This window comes from Pristis pectinata, chromosome 10 (assembly GCF_009764475.1).
Source record: "Pristis pectinata isolate sPriPec2 chromosome 10, sPriPec2.1.pri, whole genome shotgun sequence".
Taxonomy (NCBI): domain Eukaryota; kingdom Metazoa; phylum Chordata; class Chondrichthyes; order Rhinopristiformes; family Pristidae; genus Pristis; species Pristis pectinata.
In genome coordinates, this window is record NC_067414.1 from 19,386,726 (window position 1) to 19,412,174 (window position 25,449).

At 40.1% G+C, this 25,449-nt stretch overlaps 1 protein-coding gene across 3 annotated transcripts in view; it reads right to left on the reverse strand.

The window, feature by feature from the left end:
• lmbrd1 (LMBR1 domain containing 1) overlaps nucleotides 1-25,449 on the reverse strand; it is a 211,099-nt gene that overhangs the window by 17,891 nt on the left and 167,759 nt on the right. For all 3 annotated transcript variants that reach the window (XM_052025185.1, XM_052025184.1, XM_052025186.1), the window contains one exon: nucleotides 18,424-18,508. In XM_052025185.1, coding sequence (XP_051881145.1) covers nucleotides 18,424-18,508 — 85 coding nt within the window. The remainder of the gene's footprint in view (nucleotides 1-18,423; nucleotides 18,509-25,449) is intronic.

The window sequence follows — 25,449 nt, forward strand, 5'->3', positions numbered from 1 at the left end:
GATGAGATGTACCCCAGGTTGCTGTGGGAGGTGAGAGATGAGATTGTGGAGCCTCTGACGATGATATTTGCGTCGTCGATGGAGATGGGAGAGGTTCCGGAAGACTGGAGGGTTGCGGATGTTGTTCCCTTATTCAAGAAGGGAAGTACGGATAGGCCAGAGAATTATAGACCTGTGAGTCTTACCTCAGTGGTTGGTAAGCTGATGGAGAAGATCCTGAGAGGCAGGATTTATGAACATTTGGAGAGGTATAATATGATTAGGAATAGTCAGCATGGCTTTGTCAAGGGCAGGTCCTGTCTTACGAGCCTGATTGATTTTTTGAGGATGTGACTAAGCACATCGATGGAAGGAGAGCAGTAGATGTAGTGTATATGGATTTCAGCAAGGCGTTTGATAAGGTACCCCATGCGAGGCTTATGGAGAAGGTGAGGAGACATGGGAGCCAAGGGGACATTGCAGTGTGGATCCAGAACTGGCTGGCCCACAGAAGGCAAAGAGTGGTTGTTGAAGGGTCATATTCTGAGTGGAGGTCGATGACCAGTGGTGTACCTCAGGGATCTGTATTGGGACCCTTACTCTTTGTGATTTTTATAAATGACCTGGATGAGGAAGTGGAGGGGGTGGGTGAGTAAGTTTGCAGATGACACGAAGGTTGGGGGTGTTGTGGATAGTTTGGAGGGCTGTCAGAGGTTACAGAGGGACATAGATAGGAGACAGAGTTGGGCTGAGAAGTGGCAGATGCAGTTCAACCCAGATAAGTGTGAAGTGGTTCATTTTGGTAGGTCAAATATGTTGGCGGAGTATAGTATTAGTGGTAGGACTCTTGGCAGTGTGGAGGATCAGAGGGATCTTGGGGTCCGAGTCCATAGGACGCTCAAAGCGGCTGCGCAGGTTGATTCTGTGGTTAAGAAGGCATATGGTGTATTGTCCTTCATCAATCAAGGAACTGAATTTAGGAGCCGAGAGGTATTGTTGCAGCTATGTAGGTCCCTGGTCAGACCCCACTTGGAGTATTGTGCTCAGTTCTGGTCGCCTCACTACAGGAAAGATGTGGAAGCCATAGAGAGGGTGCAGAGGAGATTTACAAGGATGCTGCCTAGAATGCGGAGTATGCCTTATGAAAGCAGGTTGAGGGAACTCGGCCTTTTCTCCTTGGAGAGACGGAGGTTGAGGGGGGAACCTGATAGAGGTGAATAAGATGATGAGAGGTATTGATAGGGTAGATAGTCAGCGGCTTTTTCCCAGGGCTGAATTGGTGGCCACAAGAGAACATAGGTTTAAGGTGCTGAGGAGTAGATATAGAGGAGATGTCAGGGTTAAGTTTTTTACTCAGAGAGTGGTGAGTACGTGGAATGGGCTGCCGGAAATGGTGGTGGAGGCAGATGCGATAGGGTCTTTCAAGAGACTGTTAGATAGGTACATGTTCGGCACAGCTTTGTGGGCCGAAGGGCCTGAATTGTGCTGTAGTTTTTCTATGTTCTATTTCTCTTCAAATGAAGTTCATCTCTTTGAATGTCTAACAACAAAACTCTGAGTCCTATCATCCCCTTGTACTTTCTAAAGGTAAAGCAGTGTCTTTTGAACATAAGATTTGAAACTTGCTCCACATTCAAGTTATGGTTATAATTAGTCATCCAACAGCATTGCAACCAAGTTCAGTTCTAAGAAATTTAACTGACCCCCCCCCCCCCTTACCATTCTCATTTCTTCAAATACAAATCTTATATTAGAGATAGATTACTGAATTTATTTCCTAGAATTGCTGCTAATGAGGATCAATATATGCACCTCTGGTTAGGGAGGAAAGGAAAGCTTAGTAATAAATATCTATTCTTTTTACTACATCTTTTTATTTCCAAAACTGGGAAATCTATTCAATTGAGGCAGGCTCAGGGGATGGGGGTATCTTTATTTTTGACTAACATACTATCCAAAATGTTTTTTTGAAACTCTAGGTTGGTCCCTCAGCAATAATTACTCTAACCATTAACAACAAGATATACTGAACAGGTTATATTTTTAAACCAAAAAGAATGTCTGTCATACCCAATAAATCACACATGGTAAGAGCCTACATCCACTTTGCTGAACAACTGAATGCAGAAACCATAGGGGATAGGACCCTATTTCTTACACCTTTTAACTCTACTTAGGATATTTCAATTTTTTTTTTAAATTAATGAAAGCAAGACATTACTGTTCCTTTAATTTGAATTTGATGAGGAAGTGTGTTAAAAATGTTTAGAAAGTTCAGTTAATAGGCATCATTTGCACTACTGTAATTATGATCCTTAATGAAGACCTGGAATGCCCAAGAGTCAGCCAGATAGACACGTATAGATATAAAAATAGCATACTTTCCACTTACAACTAGCATTCCTTTTAACAATACCATCTCATTATTAGCTAAATGGATTACAAAATATCTTAACGATCAATGTCACTGTCCACATTGTGGAAATGCTGGGAGTGATGGTTCATGATAGGCAAGGGAGTGAAGATTGCAAGCACAATTAACCGTGTTAGTTATCAAAAGCATAATACACTAAGAATAACACATATACTAAGTAAAATGAGCAGGCATATTTCCTAAAGAATAATGCCTACAAGGTCAGCAAGTAGAGTCTGAACAAAGTTGGATTATCTTCTCTGGATGGTTAGAGGCTGAAGGGCGACCTGATGGGCAAAAGTTTAAAGGCGATTTGCAAGGCAAGCTTTTTTTCATACACAGAGAATGGAAGTGCCTGGAACAGGGTGCCGGGGAGGTGGTGGAAGAAGATATGATAGCAACTTTTAAGAGGCATTTAGACAGACACATGAACCAGGAGGGAATAGAGGGATACAGACCATGTGCAGGTAGATGGGATTAGTTAGATTGTCATCATGGTCAGCGCAGACATGGTGGGTCGAAGGGCCTGTTCTGTGTTCACTCTGATGCACTCTCTTTGGTGCTCACTTTGATCTTCAGTTCTTCCTCATTATCATGTTGGATCATCACCTAAACGATTCCTCTCCACCCTTTCACCCATCCCTCAAAAAAAAATTATCTTTAGAATATTAGCATTTAACTGTTATTGCAAAAGCAATGAAAGCTCATATTTTGTGGACTACAGGCTGTATTCCACACCATCTGCAGTTCTCCAGCGGCACACCTGAAATATATGGCAGCTGAACGCCATCCACAAATGGTTCACTATAGCAGCCTAGTAATCAAATTAGAGCTTTGCACAACTATGGTAAAGGGATACTCACCTTCCAGCAGTGGAATGTACAGTTCAGTTAAAGTAATAATTAAAATAATCCAACAAGTAATAATTAAAATAATCCAATCTCTTGTTAGGAAAAGTTAGCATTAGCTTAACCTTTTAAAATCTAAAAAGCAGAAAAAGTTACAGTTAAAATAAGTAATTGAAGTTTATAGATCAATATTATTGGATGAGGAAGGAACTGAGCCAAAGCCAAACTAATGGAGACACAAGAGACTGCAGATGTTGGAATCTGGAGCAATAAACAATCTGCTGGAGAAATTCAGCAATTCTTTTCCCCACACAGATGCTGCTCGACCCACTTAGTCCCTCCAGCAGATTGTTTGTTACTCTAAACTAAGGAAGGGTTACTTGCATTAATACTCCAAGCATAACATAAACTCTATGCTTTCACAGAATTTTCAAAAGGGAGAAACAAACATGTTTGGAATGTCATATTTTCGCAATGGGAGCACAAGCAGGTTGAGGACAAAGAAACAAATAAAAGATTAATGTAGAGGTGTAAATGCAAAGAACAGTATCATTAGATGTTTGGAGTTTTCCCATTATCACACTCTTTCAAACCTTCTGTCATTCAATCTTTTCTGCATTCTATCCTATCACAGACTACTTCTGTTTGGTTCTCTCTTCGCTTTCCCTTTATCTTAAAACATGGTGACCAATATAATTTCACAACACAAGCTATCAAAATAATTACACAATAAAAAATGCCACATTGCAAATTTGGCAATATCTTAATTTTTCTCTACTTCCCACTAACTGATATTTAACTCACAGGCAAGTGAAAAAGCACGAAGACTGATAAACTGGAAGTTATAGTAAACTGTGTGCTAAATTCTCCCACCCACTAACTGATATTTAATTCACAGGCAAGTGATAAAGCACCAAGACTGATAGACTGGAAGTTATAGTAAACTGTGCTAAATTCTCCAGTGCTGATAAAAAAGGGCAGAAAAACTAGTGCCTGAAAATTACGCATGCACACGCTGATGGAATATTTATCATAAAGCTGAAAGCTAAATGAATTATAATATTCCACTTAAGTTATCATAATTATCCATCCCATGGAACTGATATTGTCTAATAATTTAACTATTATTTGCAAACTGCAGAAGCTTCACAAGAAGTGGTTGAGCCTTTCCACTCAAGATATGAATAGTTCAGCTATGTGACACAAATATACAGAAACTGACATGAAAAAATTGATTTACATTGGTTTGCAATATAGTATTTTCTTAAGAATTCTAAAAACAGATATTAATGAACATAGGCCATTTATCCAAGCAATTCTGTCCCCACTAAAGAATAAGTTACAATTTATAACAACATGAGCTCCGGCCATTGTACCAAAGTTTTGTGCTGGATTTAAATAAGCTATTTTTATCCATATCAAATATGTTTCGAGATATATGCCAGCAGTTGACAACACTTGCAATGATTGATCAAATTCGATGTGATCAAAATCTTGTTTAATTTTGCAAGTGGATAGCCATCGTATCTGCTTTTTTCACCCACAAGAATGCTTCAGTGGCCCAAGAACAAAAGAAATCGGAACAGGAATAGGTCAGGGCCTTTGTCTGCTCTGCCATTCAATGAGGTCATGCTGACCTTTTACCTCACTGCCACTTTCCCAATATTCTTAGATTTCCTTAATATCCAAAAATCCATTGATCTGACTTGAATATCCTCAGGTATTGCACCCTCACAGTCCTCTTGGATAGAGAATTTCAAAAACTCACTACCCTCTGGATGAAGACTTTTCTTTTTCCCCCCCATTTCTGATGTCGACCTCTTATTTTAAGACCGTGATCTCTGATTCCAGTAAACCTGCATCTTTGTCAAACTCCAGAGAATACAGTTCCAGTTTGCTTAATCCCTCTTCATGGGACAATGCCCATCCCAGGAATCATCCCGATGAACCCTTGTTGCATTCCTTCTTTCACAAGTAGTCTTCCTCAGGTAGGGAGATCAGGCAGGTATACAATATTCCAGAAGTGATCTCAGCAGAGCCCTATATAATTTCACTAAGATATCTTTACTTGTATAGAACATAGAACATTACACCACAGCACAGGCCCTTCTGCCCACAATATTGTGCCAACATTTTATCCTGCTCTAAGATCTATCTAACCCTTCCATCCCACATAGCCCCCCATTTCTCTAACATTCATGTGTCTATCTAAAAGTCTCTTAGATGTCCCTAAGGTATCTGCCCCCACAACCTCTGCCGGCAGTGCATTCCACACACCCACCACTCTCTGTGTGAAAAAACTTACCCCTGACATCCCCCTTATATCTTCCTCCAATCACCTTAAAATTATGTTCCCTCATGTTAGCCATTGTCACCCTGGGAAAAAATTGTATGCTCAAAGCCTCTCATAATAAAGGCAACTAACCTGCATGTTACCTTGCAGTGATTTGTGTGCAAAGACACCCAGGTCCCTGTGAAAACTAACACCTTTCATTCTTTGACCATTAAAAAAATACTCCTTTCCAATGAAAGTGGACAACCTCATATTTTTTCACATTATATTTCATCTTGTGTCTTTGCCCATTCACGTTTTTTGTATCCCTTGAAGCCTCTCTGCATCCTCTTTCACAACTAACTGCAACCCAATTTTGTATCGCCAGCAAACTTGTATATATTACACTAGATATCCATCATCCAAATGATTGACATAGATTTGGAAAAGCTGAGCCCTAAGCACCGATTTCTGTAGTACCCCATTAGTCACAACCTCCTAAACCCAAAATGACTTATTTATTCCTATTTTCTGTCTGTTAACTTATGCTCAGTCTATTAGGGTTTATACCGACTTGTTGATTACCACTATTGCACCCTGATAAAAATTTCCTTGTATTGGGTATTGATCATAAATCTGATGATAATCCAGTTTTTTTTCATTCCAACATTCACTCTCTTTTACAACAACATCCTTATGTTTTAATAGGATCCAGACTCCTGTTAATTTTCACCTTACTAACTCAGGAGTGCTACGGTCAGCTATTTCATTCTATAAAGGTGTGACAGAGATCAAGGTTCTAATCGGAGATCTTCCAGATCTCCATCAGCAGAATGCACCACCTAAACTTCCTGAATCCAGGAATACCTTCGACATTAACCTTTTCCATAATTCTGCCCCACATTGAATATTTGCCAGGTGATAATAAATGGCAGAAACTATAGGCAGAAGTTCCCATTAAGTTTTCAACATTATGTCACCTAGCTGATTTACATCAAGTGTTAGAATTTGTGACAATTATTTAGATTTTAGTTAAAACCTGCATCTGGATTTCCCCAGTAATTTTGGGGTTTAGTTGGGGGAGTGAGAAAGGGGAAAGGAGGCAAAAAGTATTCACAAAGCACTTCATTATTTGAGCAATGCAATGCACATTCCTAGTACATGAAAGTCAAAAGTCAAGTTCATTGTCATATGCACAAGTACATGTATGCACAGGTGCAATGAAAAACTTACTTGCAGCAGCATCACAGGACATAAAATTAAAACGATCAGTTTAAAAATAATATATAGCAAATAGGCAATTATATTTTAAAAATCTGTAATATATTAAAGATATCAATGAATTTTACCTTTACATTTTATAATTTAAATATTTCAGTTCCATTAAGGTTGGCCTGTGTGTGCCGATAAACTGACAAGACAGTACTTTTCATGTAATCATTACTAACCAGAGTCATATGCATTCTAAGAATGAATTGGTTTAATTCTAAAGGGACCAAAGGGCTCTGGAATTCTCTACCCCACAGAGCTGCAGAGGCTGATTCATTGAATATATTCAGTTCAGAGACTGACGACATTTAAACCACAAGGAAGTCAAAGAGTATGGGAAGACAGCAGGAAAGTAGTGTTGAGGCCAAGATCAGTAGTGGGTAAATTATTGGAAGGTGTTCTAAGAGATCGGATATACAAGTATTTGGACAGCCAAGGGCTGATTAAGGATAGTCAGCATGGCTTTGTGCGTGGTAGATCGTGTTTGACGAATCTTGTCGAGTTTTTTGAGGAGGTTACCAAGAAAGTAGATGAAGGAAAGGCTGTGAATGTTGTCTACATGGACTTTAGTAAGGCCTTTGACAAGGTCCTACATGGGAGGTTAGTTCAGAAGGTTCAGACACCAGGTATCCATGGAAAGGTTGTAAACTGGATTCGAAATTGGCTGTGTGGGAGAAGACAGAGTGGTAGCGGATGATTGTTTCTCAGACTGGAGGCCTGTGACTAGTGGTGTGCCTCAGGGATCTGTGCTGGGGCCATTGTTGTTTGTTGTCTATATCAATGATCTAGATGATAATGTGGTAAATTGGATCAGCAAGTTTGCTGATGATACTAAGATTGGAGGCATAGTGGACAGTGAGGAAGGCTTTTAAAGCTTGCAGAGGGATCTGAACCAATTGGAAGAATGGGCCAGGAAATGGCAGATGGAATTTAATGCAGACAAATGTGAGGTGTTGCATTTTGGAAGGACAAATCAAGGTAGGACATACACAGTAAATGGTAGGGCACTGAGGAGTGCAGAGGAACAAAGGGATCTGGGAGTTCAGATACATAATTCCCTGAAAGTGGCGTCGCAGGTAGACAGGGTTGTAAAGAAGGCTTTTGGCATCCTGGCATTCATAAATCAAAGTATTGAGTATAGGAGTTGGGATGTTATGGTGAGGTTGTATACGACATTGGTGAGGCCAGATTTGGAGTATTGTGTGCAGTTCTGGTCACCTAACTATAGGAAGGACATTTGTAAGATTGAAAGAGTGCAGAGGAGATTTACTAGAATGTTGCCAGGTCTTCAGGAGTTGAGTTACAGGGAAAGATTGAACAGGTTAGGACTTTATTCCTTGGAGCACAGAAGAATGAGGGGAGATTTGATAGAGGTTTACAAAATTATGAGGGGTATAGACAGAGTTAATGTGAGTAGGCTCTTTCCACCTAGATTAGGAGAGATAAGTACGAGAGGACATGGCTTTAGGGTGAAAGGGGAAAAGTTTAGGGGGAACATTAGAGGGAACTTCCTCACTCAAAGAGCGGTGGGACTATGGAACGGGCTGCCATCTGATGTAGTAAATGCGAGTTCACTCTTGAGTTTTAAGAATAAATTGGATAGATACATGGATGGGAGAGGTCTGGAGGGTTATGGACTGGGTGCAGGTAAATGGGATTAGTGGAATAACGTTTCGACACAGACTAGAAAGGCTGAATGGCCTGTTTTCTGTGCTGTAGTGTTCTATGGATGAGCCATGATCTTATTGTATGGCAGATCAGGCCTGAGGAGCTGAATGGCCTATTCCTGCTCCTAATGTTGTTATGATTACCATCTTAACTATGTGGATTGCAGCAATTCAAATTGATGGCTCACTACTACCTTCTCAAAGTAAAGCAGATATGAACAATGAATACTGACTTTGCCAACAACAGTCAACATCCTGCCAATGAAAAGCAACACATTTTCAACCACATGCTTTAAAAGTACTGCATGTACTTACGCACCACATTACCTTTGCTTCCAGTGAGATAATATATTCTCTTTTCTGATAATATTTACTATTTCGTGTTGAAGTTACAGTGTTAAAATGCCAACGCTTATCTATCTGCACTAGGACCTTATGGAAGCATGTTGCACTATATAGCCTCCTCATTCATAACATAGTCAATGGTTTTTTTAACTTTTGTTTCTATATAGAATGTGAACTTTTATGGACCAAAGTTAAATATCTCATGCTCCTGTATAACAATTTTTTTTTACCTTCAAAAAGTATGTTTGTTCTGTTATCTCCCACTGCTTTTTCTCCCAATCCCTATAACCTCCGTGACTGAGCTCCATCCCACTCTCTGCTATGCCTACAACCCACACTCTTGTCTCATTCTTACCCTTAGCTGGAACTGGCTATTGAACTAGGGGCAGAATTCCAGTGACATTTGTCCTTTCCAAAGAAAGCAACTGTATAAAAATAGTGTGGCATAGGTTTAAGGTGAACAGAAATAGTTTTAAAGTGGATTTGAGGGGTAAGTTTTTGTTTTACACAGATTGGTTGATGTCTGGAACATATTACTGGAGGAGGTGCTGGAATAAGATACAATTATTATGTCCATAAGACCATAAGATATAGGAACATTCAGCCCATCAAGTCTGCTCCACCATTCAATCACGGCTGATTTTTTTCCAAATCCATTCTCCTGCCTTCTCCCCATAACCCTTCCCAATTAAGAACATATCAATCTCTGCCTTAAATACACAAAATAACGTGGACTTCACAGTCTTCTATGGCAATGGATGTCCATAAAAACAACATGGAAAATTGCTCAGGTATGGTCTTTTCAGCAAAAGCAGGACAAATCCAATCTGGCTGATTACCACACAATCAGTCAAATTTCAATCTTCAACAAATGATGGGTCCAAACATGGACCAAGGAGCTAAATTCCAGAAGTGAGGCGCATGTGACTGCTCTTAACATCAAGACAGCATTTGACCAAGTGTGGGATCAAATTACTGCAGTAAGACAGAAAACAACAGGCATCAAGGGGAAGGCAGCCCAATGGCTGAAGGCATACCTTGCACAAAGCCAGCAGTTGCATTTGTTGGAGATCATTCATCCCAGTCCTAGGGATATCACTGGAGGAGTTGCTCAGGACAGTATCCCAAGTACAACCATCTCCGGATGTACCTTGAAATGACTTTCCTTTCATCACAAGGTCACAACTGGGGATGCTAACTGGTGACTGCACAATGTTCAACTCCATTCATAGCTCCTCAAAAAATGAAGCTCCATGCCTACATGCAGAAAGAACTAGACAAAGTTCAGGCATGGTAAGTGACATCTGTGCCACTAAAGTTCAAGACAAAGACACCTCCCACAAGAGGGATATTTAGAGTCCAATTACCTAACCTTGATACTCAATGGCACTCTAACCACCATCGACATTTAGAAGGTCAGCACTGACCAGAAACTCAGTTGGACCTACCACATAAATACTAGGTTACCTGAGTATCTTGCAGCAAGTAACTTAACTTTTGACATCCCTGAGTCTTTCCACCATCAACTGGACAAAAATAGAAGTATAAAGGAATGTTCTCCTGTTTTTAATGTGCAGCTCCAACAACTCTGACAAAGCTAAACACCAAGCAGGACAAAGCTGTCTGTTCGACTGGCACCCTATCCACCATACTAAACATTCATTCCCTCCACCACCGGGGCACAATAAATGCAGTGTGTACAACTGATAAAATGGAGTTACTCTATTCTGACCATACACCTCAAACACATGACTTCTAAGACCACCAAGGAGGACAAGAGATGCATGGGAACCTACAAGTGGTTGTGTTCTCTACACAATGCACACAAACCTAACTTGGAAATATACTGCTGGATCTAAACCCTAGAACTCTCTACCAATAGTATTGTGGGACCACCTTCACAAGAAAGATGGCAATGGTTCACGAAGGCAACTGACCATGACCTTCTCAAGAGCAATTAGAAATGAGCAATAGATTTTGACTTTGCCAATGATATCCAGATTCCAAAATAAATTTTAAAAAGAATTCTTTTTCCATCTCAGTGCCTCTCGCCATTCCTTGCTGTCTCTGTATTTTCCCTCTTCCTACTGCCAGTAGCATAGTGGTTAGCATAATGCTTTACAGCACCAGCGACCTGGGTTCAAATCCAGCCACTGTCTGTAAGGAGTTTGTACGTTCTCCCCGTGTCTGTGTGGGTTTCCTCCAGGTGCCGGTTTCCTACCACATTCCAAAAGACGTACGGGTTAGGAAGTTATGGGCATGCTATGTTGGCGCCGGAAGCGTGGTGACACTTGCGGGCTGCCCCCCAAAAAAATCACCACGCAAAAATATGTATTTCACTGTGTGTTTCGATGTACATGTGACTAATAAAGATCTTATCTTACAATGAAAAATTTCTCTTTGATAATGCATGCTGTGGAGTTAGATCTACTATTGCAAAAGCATCAAGACTTTATTGGCTAGATCTATCACCCATCCTGTTCATTATGGGTACAACCATTAACTGCTACTCTCCTTATTTCAGTTGCAAACCTAACCAGACAATGAAAACAGAAAAAATGAGAGAGGAATCCAAGAATGTAGGCAGCATGGTAGCGTAGTGGTTAGTGTAACGCTGTTACAGCGCCAGTGACCCGGGTTCAATTCCCACCCGTTTGTAAGGAGTTTGTATGTTCTACCCACGTCTAAATGTGTTTCTTCCAGGTGCTCCGGTTTCCTCCCACGTTCCAAAGACGTACAGGTTAGGAGTTGTGGGCATGTTATGTTGGCACCGGAAGAGTGGCGACACTTGCTGGCTGCCCCCAGAACACTCTACACAAAAAGATGTACATAGAAACACACAGTGAAATACATGTGACCAATAAAGATATCTTACAACAGTAAGAAGAGTAGAGTTGAGGTGGAGTGAAACTCAGGGAGAGACTAAAGAAAAAGGAGAAAAATCAGACACAATATTGTCAGTAAGGCACAATGTCACAGGGGAACCACTAAAATTAAATTTATTCTGTAAATCTGTATTTGAAATCTGTTTCTCAAGTTTTACTAAAGTTTTACATTCACTTTTATTTCTCTAGCCTGCAGCATTGTGTGAAGTTTTATTTTAAACTCTAGCTTTAACATTTGATTCCTTCCTGCTGCTCAAAGCACCTCCAAGGCCTTTCACACCTCAATTATATTAATTCAGACCTCTTGCTTCCTGGCTGCTCACTACCAAATCTGTAGCTCTTCCTCTTCTCCTTCCCATCATCTTTTGAATTTTCTGTCCATGAACTCACTGTCCCCCATCCCACAACCCAACCCATAAATTCCTCTTTCTGGTCCATCAGCCTTCATTTTTCTGACACTCATCAGTCTTCATGCTTTACTGCTTTACTCATGCTTTACTCAACATGCTTTACTGGACTTGTACAAATCATGGACAACTTTGGCCTGTTATCATAGTCTCTGGGTTTAAAGACTTTGAGCCTTGGGGATGGAGCAAACACAAGGGTACAAAGACAGCACACTGATAAAGCATCAGTACAAAGATAAGATAAATAAAAAAAACAGAGGACTATCAAAAGGTATCCACTACTCAATCTTCCCACTATGAACGATGTAATGATAAGAGTCACTTGGACCTGCTATTACAATATGCACAGCTGAAACATGCACCATTTGATATTAAATTTACTTAAAAGGTTTGTCCTCTTGAGTGATCTTCAGAACTCACTTTATGATTGCTTTTGCTGTAAATAGATTGACTCATCATGTCATAGCCAGGACTGTTCTCTTTAACATTGATGAATCATTTATTATTTCCCCGGAAATCCGATTTCTTGGGTATTTCAGATTCACAATTTCAAATTGTTCAAAAAATAGCTAAGTTTGTAACCATAAGACAAAACTGAGCAGGCCAAAATGAAAAGAGCTGGTTTAAGACCAACATAATAGGGCTTCTACAATTACAAAAGGGCTTGATGGTGTAGATGGAAAAGATCTGGAGGAATTCCAATACTGGGAGACATAAGCACATCGTTACTGATAAAACCTAGCTTTCATCTATATGCACTGTACCACAGGAGGCATATATTGGTCTTGAACAGAGCACACATTTACCTGATTGATATAATACTTTAACATGTTAAATTACAAAGATAAGTCACCAAGAACTAGGGCAGTCTGTGCATGAAAATATTACCACCTGAAGGTTCTCCTTTAAGTTGCACACCACCTTGTTTTGGAAATAAATCACCATTCCTTGAGCATTGCTAGGTTTTAAATCCTGGAACTCCCTTCCTTGCAACGTTGTGGGAAGTTCCTTCACAAGAAGACTGCAGTGCTTCAAGAAGGTTTACCATTTTCTCAGCAGATATTAAGGATGCTGACCTTGCCACCTATGTGCATATCCTGTAAAATGAATAAAATCAACTCGCCTAGCAATCCCTTAAGTTTAAAAGGCTGAAGAGGCTTTTACATTGATATTCCAGTTGTTTCAAATAGTCTATTTCTTCTGTGAGGGCACTCAAAATGATGTCAAAAAATCATTCAGGAGAGAAATCCCCCCACTTCCACATAAAAGGTAGCATATCCCTCGATTCTCACACCTCACCCACGCCCAGACTGCCAGGATTCCTCAGCATACTAGGAGTCCTTGGACTGATTATATGGCATGGAAACTGGCCTCTTAGTCCATTTAATCCATGCCAGCGTTATGCCCCACTTGAGCCTCCTCTCATTTTCCCTCATCTGAATCTCAGTGTAACCCACCATTCCCATGTTCCTCTTGCTTGTCCAGTAGCTACACCCTAAACATATCTATACTATCCACTTCAACCAATCCCTGAGAGTGAGTTCCACATTCTCATCACTCCTTGGGTAAAGAAGCTTCTTCTGAATTCCCTTTTAGATCTCTTGGTGACTTCCTTAAATTGACACCTTCTGGTTATGATCTTCCCCACATGTAGAAACATTCTCTCTACATCCACTCTATCAAAACCATTCATAATCATCTCTTAGCCTTTTTTCCTCAAGAGAAAAGAGACTCAGTCCGTTTATCATGAGATGTATGTCCTCACAGTTCTGGTATCGTCCCTGTTAATCTTTTCTGCATTCTCTCCTGTAATATGGCAACAGTACTCCAAGTGTGGTCCAAGAAAGGTTTAGCATAATTTCCCTACTTTTCAGTTCTATCCTCTAGAAATAAATTCTAGTGCTTGGCTTGTTCTTTTTTATTTTACTGACCTTGTTAACTTGTGGCACAACTTAGAGCAAGTAGTGTATTTGTACTCCAAGATTCCTTTGTCCCTCCACACCACCTAGACTTGAGCATTTCAAGTGGTAAGTGACCTCCTTATTCTTCTGCCCAAAGTGCAATACCTCACATTTATCTCAAATTTAATTTGCCAATTATTTGCCCATTCTACAAGTTTATCAATGTCCTCCTATAATTTGTTGCAGTCCTTCTCATTTTTGATATCCACTCATCTCCCATATCACTCTCTTCCCCATCTCCTGACAACCATTCACAATTTGACATCCTTTGCAAGAATATACACTTGGTGATGTCAATTGTGCACAGGTGTCATCCAAGTACTGATCCTTGTGGAACACCATTACGCAGCTTCTTACACTATGAGTAGTTACTCTTCATTCCACCTCTCTGCCCTCTGTCCTGGCTATCCATTCTGCTACTTATCCTCTGACTCTGCAATTTGTGACCTTAGTCAGTAGCCTATTATGGGGAACCATATCAAAGGCCTGTAGAAAATATAAATAAATTCCCTCTGTTACCTTACTGTTGTCTAGTCTGCAATTTTTCTCTCTCTGCTGACTATTCACTGTTATACTTTGGATCCCTAGATGGTCTTCTATTCTATACGTCAATGGGGATTCTGTTGTTTTTCTCACCATTGATGTTAAACTGACTGGTATGCAATTCCTTGAACATATTCTACTTCCTCCAAAAGTATAGGTATGATTTTAGCTGTCCAATAGTTCTTTGGTACTGTATTTTTTTTCTAAAGAATTAATGAAAGTGTATTGCAATGCCAGAGCTGTAACTTCATAAGGCTCTTTTAAAATGGGTGGATGCAATCCATCTGGACCATGGATTTTTATCTTCTGGATCTGATCAGCTAATTCATCTCTATTTTTCTCATTTCATTCTTCACCTCATCACCCAATATCAAGTCCATCTGTTCTCTCTCCCTGTAAAACCAAAGCAAAATAAGGATTCAATATTTCCTACCTCAATCCTGGTATTGTCTTGTATATCTCTTAATGACCCAGGTAGAAAAGGGGGTTTCTTTCTCAGTTTAGGTCTTGGATATGGATGAGGTTGGGAAAGAATTACAGTTGTGAGTTGTGGAACAAAATCAACTTCAGTTTTCCAAAAAAAATACTCTCCTATCTAGGTGACTGATGTGGTAAAGCTCGAAGATGATTCTCAGCTGTGGCTTTATTTAGGGTGGGGATGGCTATTGAGCTATTCCCTAATATAAGGAGAATTGGGAAACATCTCCAATGGTTTTCTTGTGAATTAGTTGCGAGGATCAAAGATCACACTACATCAACGTGCAGAAGCTAGTCATGTGTCCCATGTGCCAATGACTGATGGAGCTCGCCAGAGGTCTAGCCTGCTGAATTCAAACTCTGTTTTCTGTCAATGGACAGCTGGTTGTACACAATGCAGCTAAAATCAATGGTGAATTATGGTGTTGTCAAATATACTGCTACTTGCCAGTCTTCCTATGCAACTTCTAACAAGGGGAAGCGCTGGAGGAGCATGACATGGAAAACTCACTATAACCAAGTCAAAGCTTCCTGATTTCAAATTATGCCAAGGATTACAGAAGCTCACCATCACCACCTACTCAATACTATCACGAATGAGCAATAACAGGAGGCCTGCCAGGATCCCCCACATTTTAACAAGTCAATTTAGCCTACAGTAAGCAGTTGCACAGCCCTCTGATTGTCCAAGATACTCTTTTTGTTAGATTTCCTGCACCTTAATTAAGATTGATAATTTTCAAATAGAAATCTATATACAACAAAAACAGAACAAACAAACCAGATGAGGGATTTAAGTGAGAGATATGGTAAACAACTTTGCCGCATATGCACCTAGTTGCTAGTATTGAATCAATGGATCAATGTTGAGATAATGTTTTCGTAATCGCTTTCCGCTAATAAAAACACCACTGCATTTTATAAAACAATAATTTCTTAGGCCTAGTAAATCCTGCAAATAACTTCAGCAACACTATGCCAATATAGATATACCTGTTTTCTGTGGAAAGATGAAATTAGATTGAAAACAGGCTTTATTACATTCCTGAATTCTATCAACTTTAACACAGAGTGCTTGCAAATGCCAAAAACACGAATATATCAGAGTTAAAACTCACACAAAGTGAGGGAATTTACATAGTAAATCAACCATATGAAAAAACTGCAAATTAACATTAAAAACTGAACATCATTAATAAGGGTTAAATGCTGTTGGCTTTGAAAAATATACAACTTTGGAGTCTGATATTTGACCATTTCAAAATGATTCGGAAAAGGATTCTTTAATGATAATGCTAGGAGACCTGCTCAGTTTCGAATAGCAGGCAATATAATTTAAAAATAGAAAGTAACTAGAAAGGAAAGTTGAGAAACTTTTATTCATTATTTTAAGAACTTGTAGAAGAGAACTAATTTGACACTGCAATGAACCCTGTAAGAGAGATAAGAGAGCTGGACAAAGAACCTGAGGTGAAAATTTAGACAGGTCAGACTGAGATTAGTAAACGTGTGTTGAGTAAATTAATGAATGTGCCCCTAGTGAATACATACATGTATTTTTGCAAATGATTATAGATTTAAGAATCACATTCAGGGTAATTCCAGACTTATCAGACCCTCAATTAGAGAATTCAAACACACAAATTCAACACCAAAAAAATGCATACTTTCAAAGAAGGTGATATTTAACAAAATCACTATTGTAAAAATCTCGTTACTAATATCATAGAAGCATAGAAAAACCTACAGCACAATTCAGGCCCTTCGACCCACAAAGTTGTGCCAAACATGTCCCTACCCTAGAAACTACTAGGCTTACCTATAAGCCCTCTACTTTTCTCAGCTCCATGTACTTATCCAAAAGTCTCTTAAAAGACCCTATTGTATCCGCTTCCACCACCGTTGCCAGTAGACCATTCCACGCACTCACCACTCTCTGAGTAAAAAACTTACCCCTGACATCTTCTCTATACCTACTCCCCAGCACCTTAAACCTATGTCCTCTTGTGGCAACCATTTCAGCCCTGGGGAAAAGCCTCTGACTATCTACCCGATCAATGCCTCTCATCATCTTATATACCTCTATCAGGTCCCCCCTCATCCTCCGTCGCTCCAAGGAGAAAAGGCTGAGTTCCCTCAACCTGCTTTCATAAGGCATGCTCCGCAATCCAGGTAGCATCCTTGTAAATCTCCTCTGCACCCTTTCTATGGCTTCCACATCCTTCCTGTAGAGGTACTACCAGAACTGAGCACAGTACTCCTAAATTACATTGAATCCTAGGCCAACATAAGATTAGATTACATTGCTTGATTACATCCTTTCCTTCACAAATGAACCTTCTTCTATTTTCTTTATAATTAATTAGTTAATATTATGTTCTTACGAATCAATAAAAGATCAGCAACACCACTGCAGAGTGTAAGTGCAGGGAGCTCATGATCTGGACTCTAATGGGAGTATGACATCAATATAAGAGTTTATAGAGACAGGAATATGAAATATCTTGTCAAAAATAAGATTCATAAATTTGAGATGTCAATTTGTTATCAAGGATAGGATAGATATATATTACAGGGTTTCAATCTTTCGAGGTAAACTAGCTTGGAATAGTTGAGTCTGGTAAATAGCAAGAGAAGGGATTAAAGTTTCACCATTTCAATGCAGAGGCACAGGTTACCAGGAAGAAGGTAGGAAGTCGATGTGATGAGGCAAAAACAGAATTTAGGGTCAAACTTGAATACAATCTGGTTCAACTGGAGACGGTGGCTAGGTGTGTAATGTCAGCAGAGAATATACAGTGCACTCCCACTTATCCCAGCCGTGTCAGGATGCACATACTGCCTCAATTGCAACCCTGTTCCATTCAATATCAACCATACACTTTAAACTTAGCAAGCTCTGAAAACCTTTTCTAGTTTTAACATTACATTTTGTCTTTAAAGTAACTCTACTTGTTTACCTGCTGAAAGGTTAAAGGGGAGTGGCACAGTGGTGCAGATGGTAAATCCCTCGCCTCATAGCTCCAGGGACCCAAGTCTAATCCTGAGGTCTAGTCTTGTCTACAGAGTTTGCATGTTCTCCCTGTGACCATATGGACTTCCTCTGTTGCTTTGGTTTCTTATCAGATCCCAAAAATGTGCAGATTGGAGGGTTAATTGACCACTACACATTGGCACAAGTGTGTAGGTGAGTGGTACAATCTAGAGAGTTGATGGGAATGTGGGGAGAATAAAAGGGTAAGAGCAGGATTACCACAAAATAGGTGCTTAATGACTAGAATGGATTCGGTGAGCCGAAGGGCCTATTTCTATGCTGTATCTTACTATGATTCTAAATGACTCTGTGACTCAACTCACCTTCAGGTGCCTTTGCATCACACATCTTTGTTACCCAGGTTGCATTTGAATCTTCTTGCCTCAAGTTAGGTAAAGTCTGGTTCACCTGAATACACAAATAAAAATATAATCTTTATCTGCTGTGGACATACAAAACCTAACATGGTATTCACAAATCCTTTTCCCACCGCAAACTATTAGACTCCCAAGTTTTAATTTATGGGAAACTTATCTTGTAGTTGGGCTGAGGTCCAATTCCCCAAATATCTCTTGGTGTAATACCTCAGACCACCAAGCCAATTTGTTCCCCCAACAGGTGACTCAACGTGGTAAGTCAACTTACCCATATGCTTAAAACCTAGTAGTAGGAATATTATTTGTCCCATCACATCACCATTTAAAAGGTAGAACTATAAACACTAGTAATCAGCAGCCATAACGCAAGGGTGAAAATGAAATTAAACTAAGGAGTATGATTCAATCATTTCAATCAACTGTAACAATGCAAGGCACAACTGTCTCAGTTATCTTTGGTCTCAATTTGGTTCTATTCAATGTGGAGATCATAATAATCTCAGTTTCGGAGCGCCATCACCAGAAACACTGCAGCAATGCTACAGTATTCTACAGACCCCCCAGTAGCAGCAGAAACACGGAGGAGCAGATGGGGAGGCAGATTTTGGAGAGATACAAAAATAACAGGGTTGTTGTGATGGGTGATTTCAACTTCCCTAATATTGATTGGCACCTCCTTAGTGTAAAGGGGATACATGGGACGGAGTTTGTTAGGTGTGTCCAGGAAGGATTTCTGACACAGTATGTGGACAGGCCAACTAGAGGAGAGGCCATTCTGGACCTGGTACTAGGCATTGAGCCTGATCAGGTTTCAGATCTCTTGGTGGGAGAGCATTTTGGAGATAGTGACCATAACTCCTTCACCTTTACCAAAGTCTTGGAGAGGGATAGGAGCAGACAATATGGGAAAGTATTTAATTGGGGGAGGGGGAATTATGATGCTATTAGTCAGGAACTTGGGAGCGTAAATTGGGAACAGATGTTCTTGGGGAAGTGCACAGCAGAAATGTGGAGGTCGTTTAGGGATTACTTGAATGGGGCTCTGGATAGGTTTGCTCCATTGAAGTAGGGTAAGGATGGTAGAGTGAAGGGACCGTGGTTGACAAGACACATAGAATATCTTGTCAAGAGGAAGAAAGAAGCTTACCAAAGATTTAGAAAGCATGGATCAGGCAGGGCTCTGGAGAGTTACAAGGTAGCTATGAGGGAGCTTAAGAATGGATTTAGGAGAGCTAGAAGGGGGCATGAGAAGGCCTTGGTGAGTAGGATCAAGGAAAACCCCAAAGCGTTCTACACGCATGTGAAGAACAGGAGGATGACAAGAGTGAGGGTAGGAATGATCAGGGATAAAAGAGGAAACATGTGCCTGGAGTTGGAAGAGGTAGGGGACGTCCTTAATGAATACTTTGCTTCAGTATTCACCAGTGAGAGAGACCTTGACGATTGTGAGGATGGCGTACAACAGGCTGATATGCTAGGCCATGTCAATGTGAGGAAAGAGGATGTGCTGGAACTACTGAAAAACATTAGGATAGATAAGTCACCGGGGCCAGATGGGACATATCCAAGGTTATTACGGGAAGCGAGGGAAGAGATTGCTGCGCCTTTGGCGATGATCTTTGCATCCTCACTGGCCACAGGAGTAGTGCCAGACAACTGGAGGGTGGCAAATGTTGTTCCTTTATTCAAGAAGGGGAGTAGGGATAACCCTGGGAGTTACAGAACAGTGAGTCTTACTTCAGTGGTGGGCAAATTACTAGAGAAGATTCTTAAAGGCAGGACTTATGGGCATTTGGAGAAGCAGAAGCTGATTAGGGACAGTCAGCATGGCTTTGTGAGAGGCAGGCCATGCCTCACGAGCCTAACTGAATTCCTTGAGGATGTGACAAAGCACATTGATGAAGGTAGAGCAGTGGATGTGGTGTACATGGATTTTATAAGGCATTTGATAAGGTTCCTCATGGAAGGCTCATTCAGAAAGTCAGGAGGCATGGGATCCAGGGAAACTTGGCTGTGTGGATTCAGAATTGGCTCACTTATAGAAGACATAAGGTGGTGGTAGATGGAACATATTCTGCCTGGAGGTCGGTGACCAGTGGTGTTCCGCAGGGATCTGTTCTGGGATCCCTGCTCTTTGTGATTTTTATAAATGGCTTGGATGAGGATGTGGAAGGGTGGGTTAGTAAATTTGCTGATGATACAAAGGTTGATGGTGTTGTGGACAGTGTAGAAGGTTGCTGTAGATTACAATAGGATATTGATAGAATGCAGACCTGGGCTGAGAAGTGGCAGATGGAGTTCAACCTGGAAAAGTGTGAAGTGATAGTCTTCGGGAGATGGAATTTGAAGTCAGAATACAAGGTTAATGGCAAGATTCTTAGCAGTGTGGAGGAACAGAGGGATCTTGGGGTCCACGTCCATAGATCCCTCAAGGTTGCCACACAGGTCGATAGGGTTGTTAAGAAGGCGTATGGTGTGTTGGACTTGATTAGTCAGGGTACTGAGTTAGAGAGCCGCGAGGTAATGTTGCAGCTCTATGGAACTCTGGTTAGACCACACTTAGAATATTGTGATCAGTTCTGGTCACCTCATTATAGGAAGGACGTGGAAGCTTTAGAGAGGGTGCAGACGAGATTTACCAGGATGTTGCCTGGATTGGAGAGCACGTCTTATGAGGATAGGTTGAGTGAGCGAGGCCCTTTTCTTTGGAGAGGAGGATGAGAGGTGACTTGATAGAGGTGTACAAGATGATAAGAGGCAAAGATTGAGTGGACAGTAAGAGACTTTTTCCCAAGGTGACAATGGCTAACACAAGGGGGCATAATTTTAAGGTGATTGGGGGATGTCAGAGTCAGAGGTAAGTTTTTTTTTACACAGGGAGTGGTGGGTGCGTGGAACGCACTGCCGGCAGAGGTTGTGGGGGCAGATACATTAGGGACATTCAAGAGACTCTTGGATAGACACATGAATGATAGAGAAATGGAGGGCTATGTGGGAGGGAAGGGTTAGATAAATATAGTATTAGAGCAGGATAAAATGTCAGCATAACATCGTGGGACGAAGGGCCTGTAATGTGCTGCAATGTTCTATGTTCTAATTCCAAAAGTTGGCTCAATACCACTTTGTCAAATCAATTAGGGATGGGCATAAATGCCAGTACAGCCAGTGACCCACACATCCTGTAATCCACTGAAACCCATTGCATCCAAGCAAATACTTTCCTGAAGTCTTCATCTTCTAAAGTTCTATATATTCTTCTTCTGCAAATGTATTATGTTCAAAGATTCAAACTTAAAATGTCATGAAAAATAGTTGATTTACATACACAAACCAAATAAATGAAATAAAATTCAGAAGCAAACTGCAGTTATGTTTTAATAGCACACTAATTATAAGTGTAGCATTCTAATATTATTCAAAACATATGACAATTCAAAAGGTTACACCAATAATCCAATAATGATTTGATTATTAACTGCCTTGATAGAAAAAGAAACCTACAGGATTATATAGAATTTGTTGAAGCAATGACAGATCAGATCATATGAAGCAGTTTCCAGAAGATTACCAAGGATTTAAGAGAGTAGTGATACATTCTTACTAATGCTATCATATTTTATTCAATTTACCATGATATTGATGTCAAATTTCAATAAAGAAAGTGGATAGGAAAAATATTTCAATAACAGATCATGAAATTGAGGATATCTACTACTGAAAATAAAATTTATAAAACCTGTAATTTAGTCAATAGTAACAATAATTTATTGAAATTTTAAGAGGAGCAAAAATGGAACCCCTACCAAGTTCAGATTAAATTGAGTATTTTGTGCATGGTTATTTAAAATAATTGAATATAATAAAATCTCATTCACTGCAAAAATACTCAAATCTCATTGTACAACTTGCAATACAACCAAGTAATAAAAATGCAAACCTTTTAATGCAATTATTAAAGTTAGTATTTTTCAGCAATTTTATTTTTGACAATGTACTTACCACGATTTACTCACCAATGCAACTCACCAAGATTTATCCTACAGTATCTCCTAAACAAATTACCCTTATTTCCAGCAGTAAAATGGGATCACCACCACTACCCAAGTTGCACATTATCTTGACGTGAAACTATATCAGGTGGCATAGCTGGTAGAGCCACTGCCTCGCAGCACCAGAGATCTGGAATCAATCCTGACCTTGGGTACTGTCTGCATGGAGTTTACTTGTTCTCCCTGTGACCACGTGAGTTTCTTCTGGATGCTCCAGTTTCCTCCCACCTCCCAAAGACATATGGACTGGTAGGTTAATTGGCCACTGTGAATTGCCCCTAGTGTCGTAAGTGAGTGGTAGAATCTGGGGAGAGTTGAAGAATAAAAAATGGAATTAATGAAGGGTTAGTGTAAATGGATGGTTGCAGGTCAGCGTGGACTTGGTGAGCCAAAGGGCCTGTCTCTGGGCTGTCTCTCTCAATGACTATGACCCTATATCACACCATTCCTTCAGTAACATGGGGCAGAACCCTGGAGCTCCCTACCTAACAGCACTGTAAAAAAATCTTCTGCACATCTACTGTATAATGCCAACAACTCCCAATCATCTGTTTGAGAGAGATCAGCAATAAATACACGTACAGTGGTGATGCAGCCGTTAACATACTGGTAATCTAGAGGGTTAGACTGACAATCAAGAAACCCAGGTACAAATCCCCACCACGGCAGTTTAATAATCTGGAATTTAAAAAATGATGACATGAAACTACCTAATTATTATAAAAATGCATCTGGTATATTTCCGGGAGGAAATGTGTCATCCAGGTCCAGCCTACATGTGATTCTAAATGCACAGCAATGTGGTTTGTTCCTAAATGGCCTATCGAGTCATTTTGTTCAGGGGCTATAAGAGGTGGGTGATAAATGCTAGCCTGAATTTTAAATCCTTGCTATGCTTACATCACATGACTGAATTAATAAAAACATCTTATTTCCATATTTCCTTATGATAGAGGATACCATTTGGACCATCACGTCCGTGCTGGTTTATAGAGCAATCCCATCCCTACAGCAATTTTCCCTATAATCTATTCTACCTACTTTTCCTTCATTCCCTCCAGATTCTACCACTAGGGGCAATCTACAGTGGCCAATCAACCTACCAATCTGTTTATTTTTTTGGGATGTGGGAGGAATCAAGAGCACCAGAGGAAACCCATGTGGTCACAGAGAGAATATGCACACTCCACACAGACAGCACTGGGGGTCAGGATTGAACCTGGATTTTGGGTGCTGTAAGGCAAACTCTACCAGCTGTGCCCATGTACTGCCACTGGTGGGTTGGGGATTTGAATTATAATTAATAACTCAATTAGAATTTATCTATATCAATAGCACCTCAAGTAATAGGTCAGAACCTAATTTAAGTAGTACTATTTTGAGTGGTGAGCATAAATGCAAATAACAATTGTAACGTTGGAGGAAACATCAGCCACAGGTGCAAGACAGAAGCAGATAATTTAACCCCAACTGACAGAATTAGCCATTGGAAGGCTTTAAATAAGAAAAAAAATTGCTCCTCTCTTTTTTCCCCTATACAATAAAAACCAAGGCATTGGTATTTTAATAAGATTTTCCAAAAAATGTAGTTTTCATTCTTCAAAAGTGTCAACAGAATGTTTCGGATAACTACTCGTTTAGAAATAAGGCTGAATTTGACAAGAAAATTACAAAGGTAATCAAATACAGTTCAGAGCAAACTGACTCCTGAATACATCTCAAAAATGTGACAGAGGCAGCCAACAGGTACTGGATTGCAATTTAGTATACAAGTTTAGAACATTCTGGAGTTATACACTATACACATTTTGGGCAGTGGTTGGAGGAGGAGGAAAGAGAAGGATTTTGAAGAATATTTCCTCAGGAAACTGAACAAACAGGATTGAGCTATAATACTGGAATAGTGTTATAAAGGGCTGCCCTAGCGAAAATCTGTACATTGCAATGCTTACCCGGGCTATAAGTTATTGGTTGCAGATTCTGCTTTTATGCTTTCATGTATGAACAATGGGAGAGGTAATTTTTGCTCATACTGAGCTTTCATGAAGTCCCGATGAACCCATCTGGGGACAAAATCGAGATTTGAATTCCCAACTTTCCCTTTACTGAACCTCAATGGATTTTTGTTGTGTTTGTTTTTATCAACATGGGGCTAAGCAGCTTCTAATCAGTGTAAAAGTGGTGTTAAAGCCAGGTTAGTACAACTATGAGCTCATAGAGATACAATTGTGAAAGACCGAAGGAAGGAAGATAATTGTTGGGTAAACAGTTGATTTTTCTATGGTTCTTATGCCTACTTCTTATCACAATAATTTGTATATTGACATCTAGATCTTAGAGCCATGTCTTTGGCATCTGATATGAGTAAATGTGCACTGGAATAAGTTAGCATGGGTAATCTTTGATGGTGAGTTCTATTTGGACTTTCACTGCTACAGTTACAACTAGGATATGAATTGAACTTCTGTTGGTGTAAAAGATATCATACCTTCCTTGCCCTGTTAATATTGAGCTCAGGAATATCTAGCTCAGGACTTCCATCTATCTTTCCATGCTATTAAATATATTGTCAAAGTCTCTCCCATGGTGTTTCCTTGATGTGACCCAGGATCTTGGCATATGGTGGATTGCAATTTGCAAGGATGTGATTAGTGAATTGGACAATGGAGATCTTCCTTCTGAAGTCTGGGGTAGTGATGTTTGCCAGTGACTTCAGTGCCCTGATAAAGACGTGCTTGGGTGTGTTTAGTTGCAAATTCTGCGGCTTGATGTGGATATCCATACAGTAGTACAAAACTCCATTCCAGGGGTCTCAACTCCTACATCTCATTTGATTCCCACAAGGTTCTGCAAAACACTTCACTTCTTTCCTGCTTTCAACAACTGCTGCTTGAAGATGAGGGAAAAGTCCAGGCATACTGCT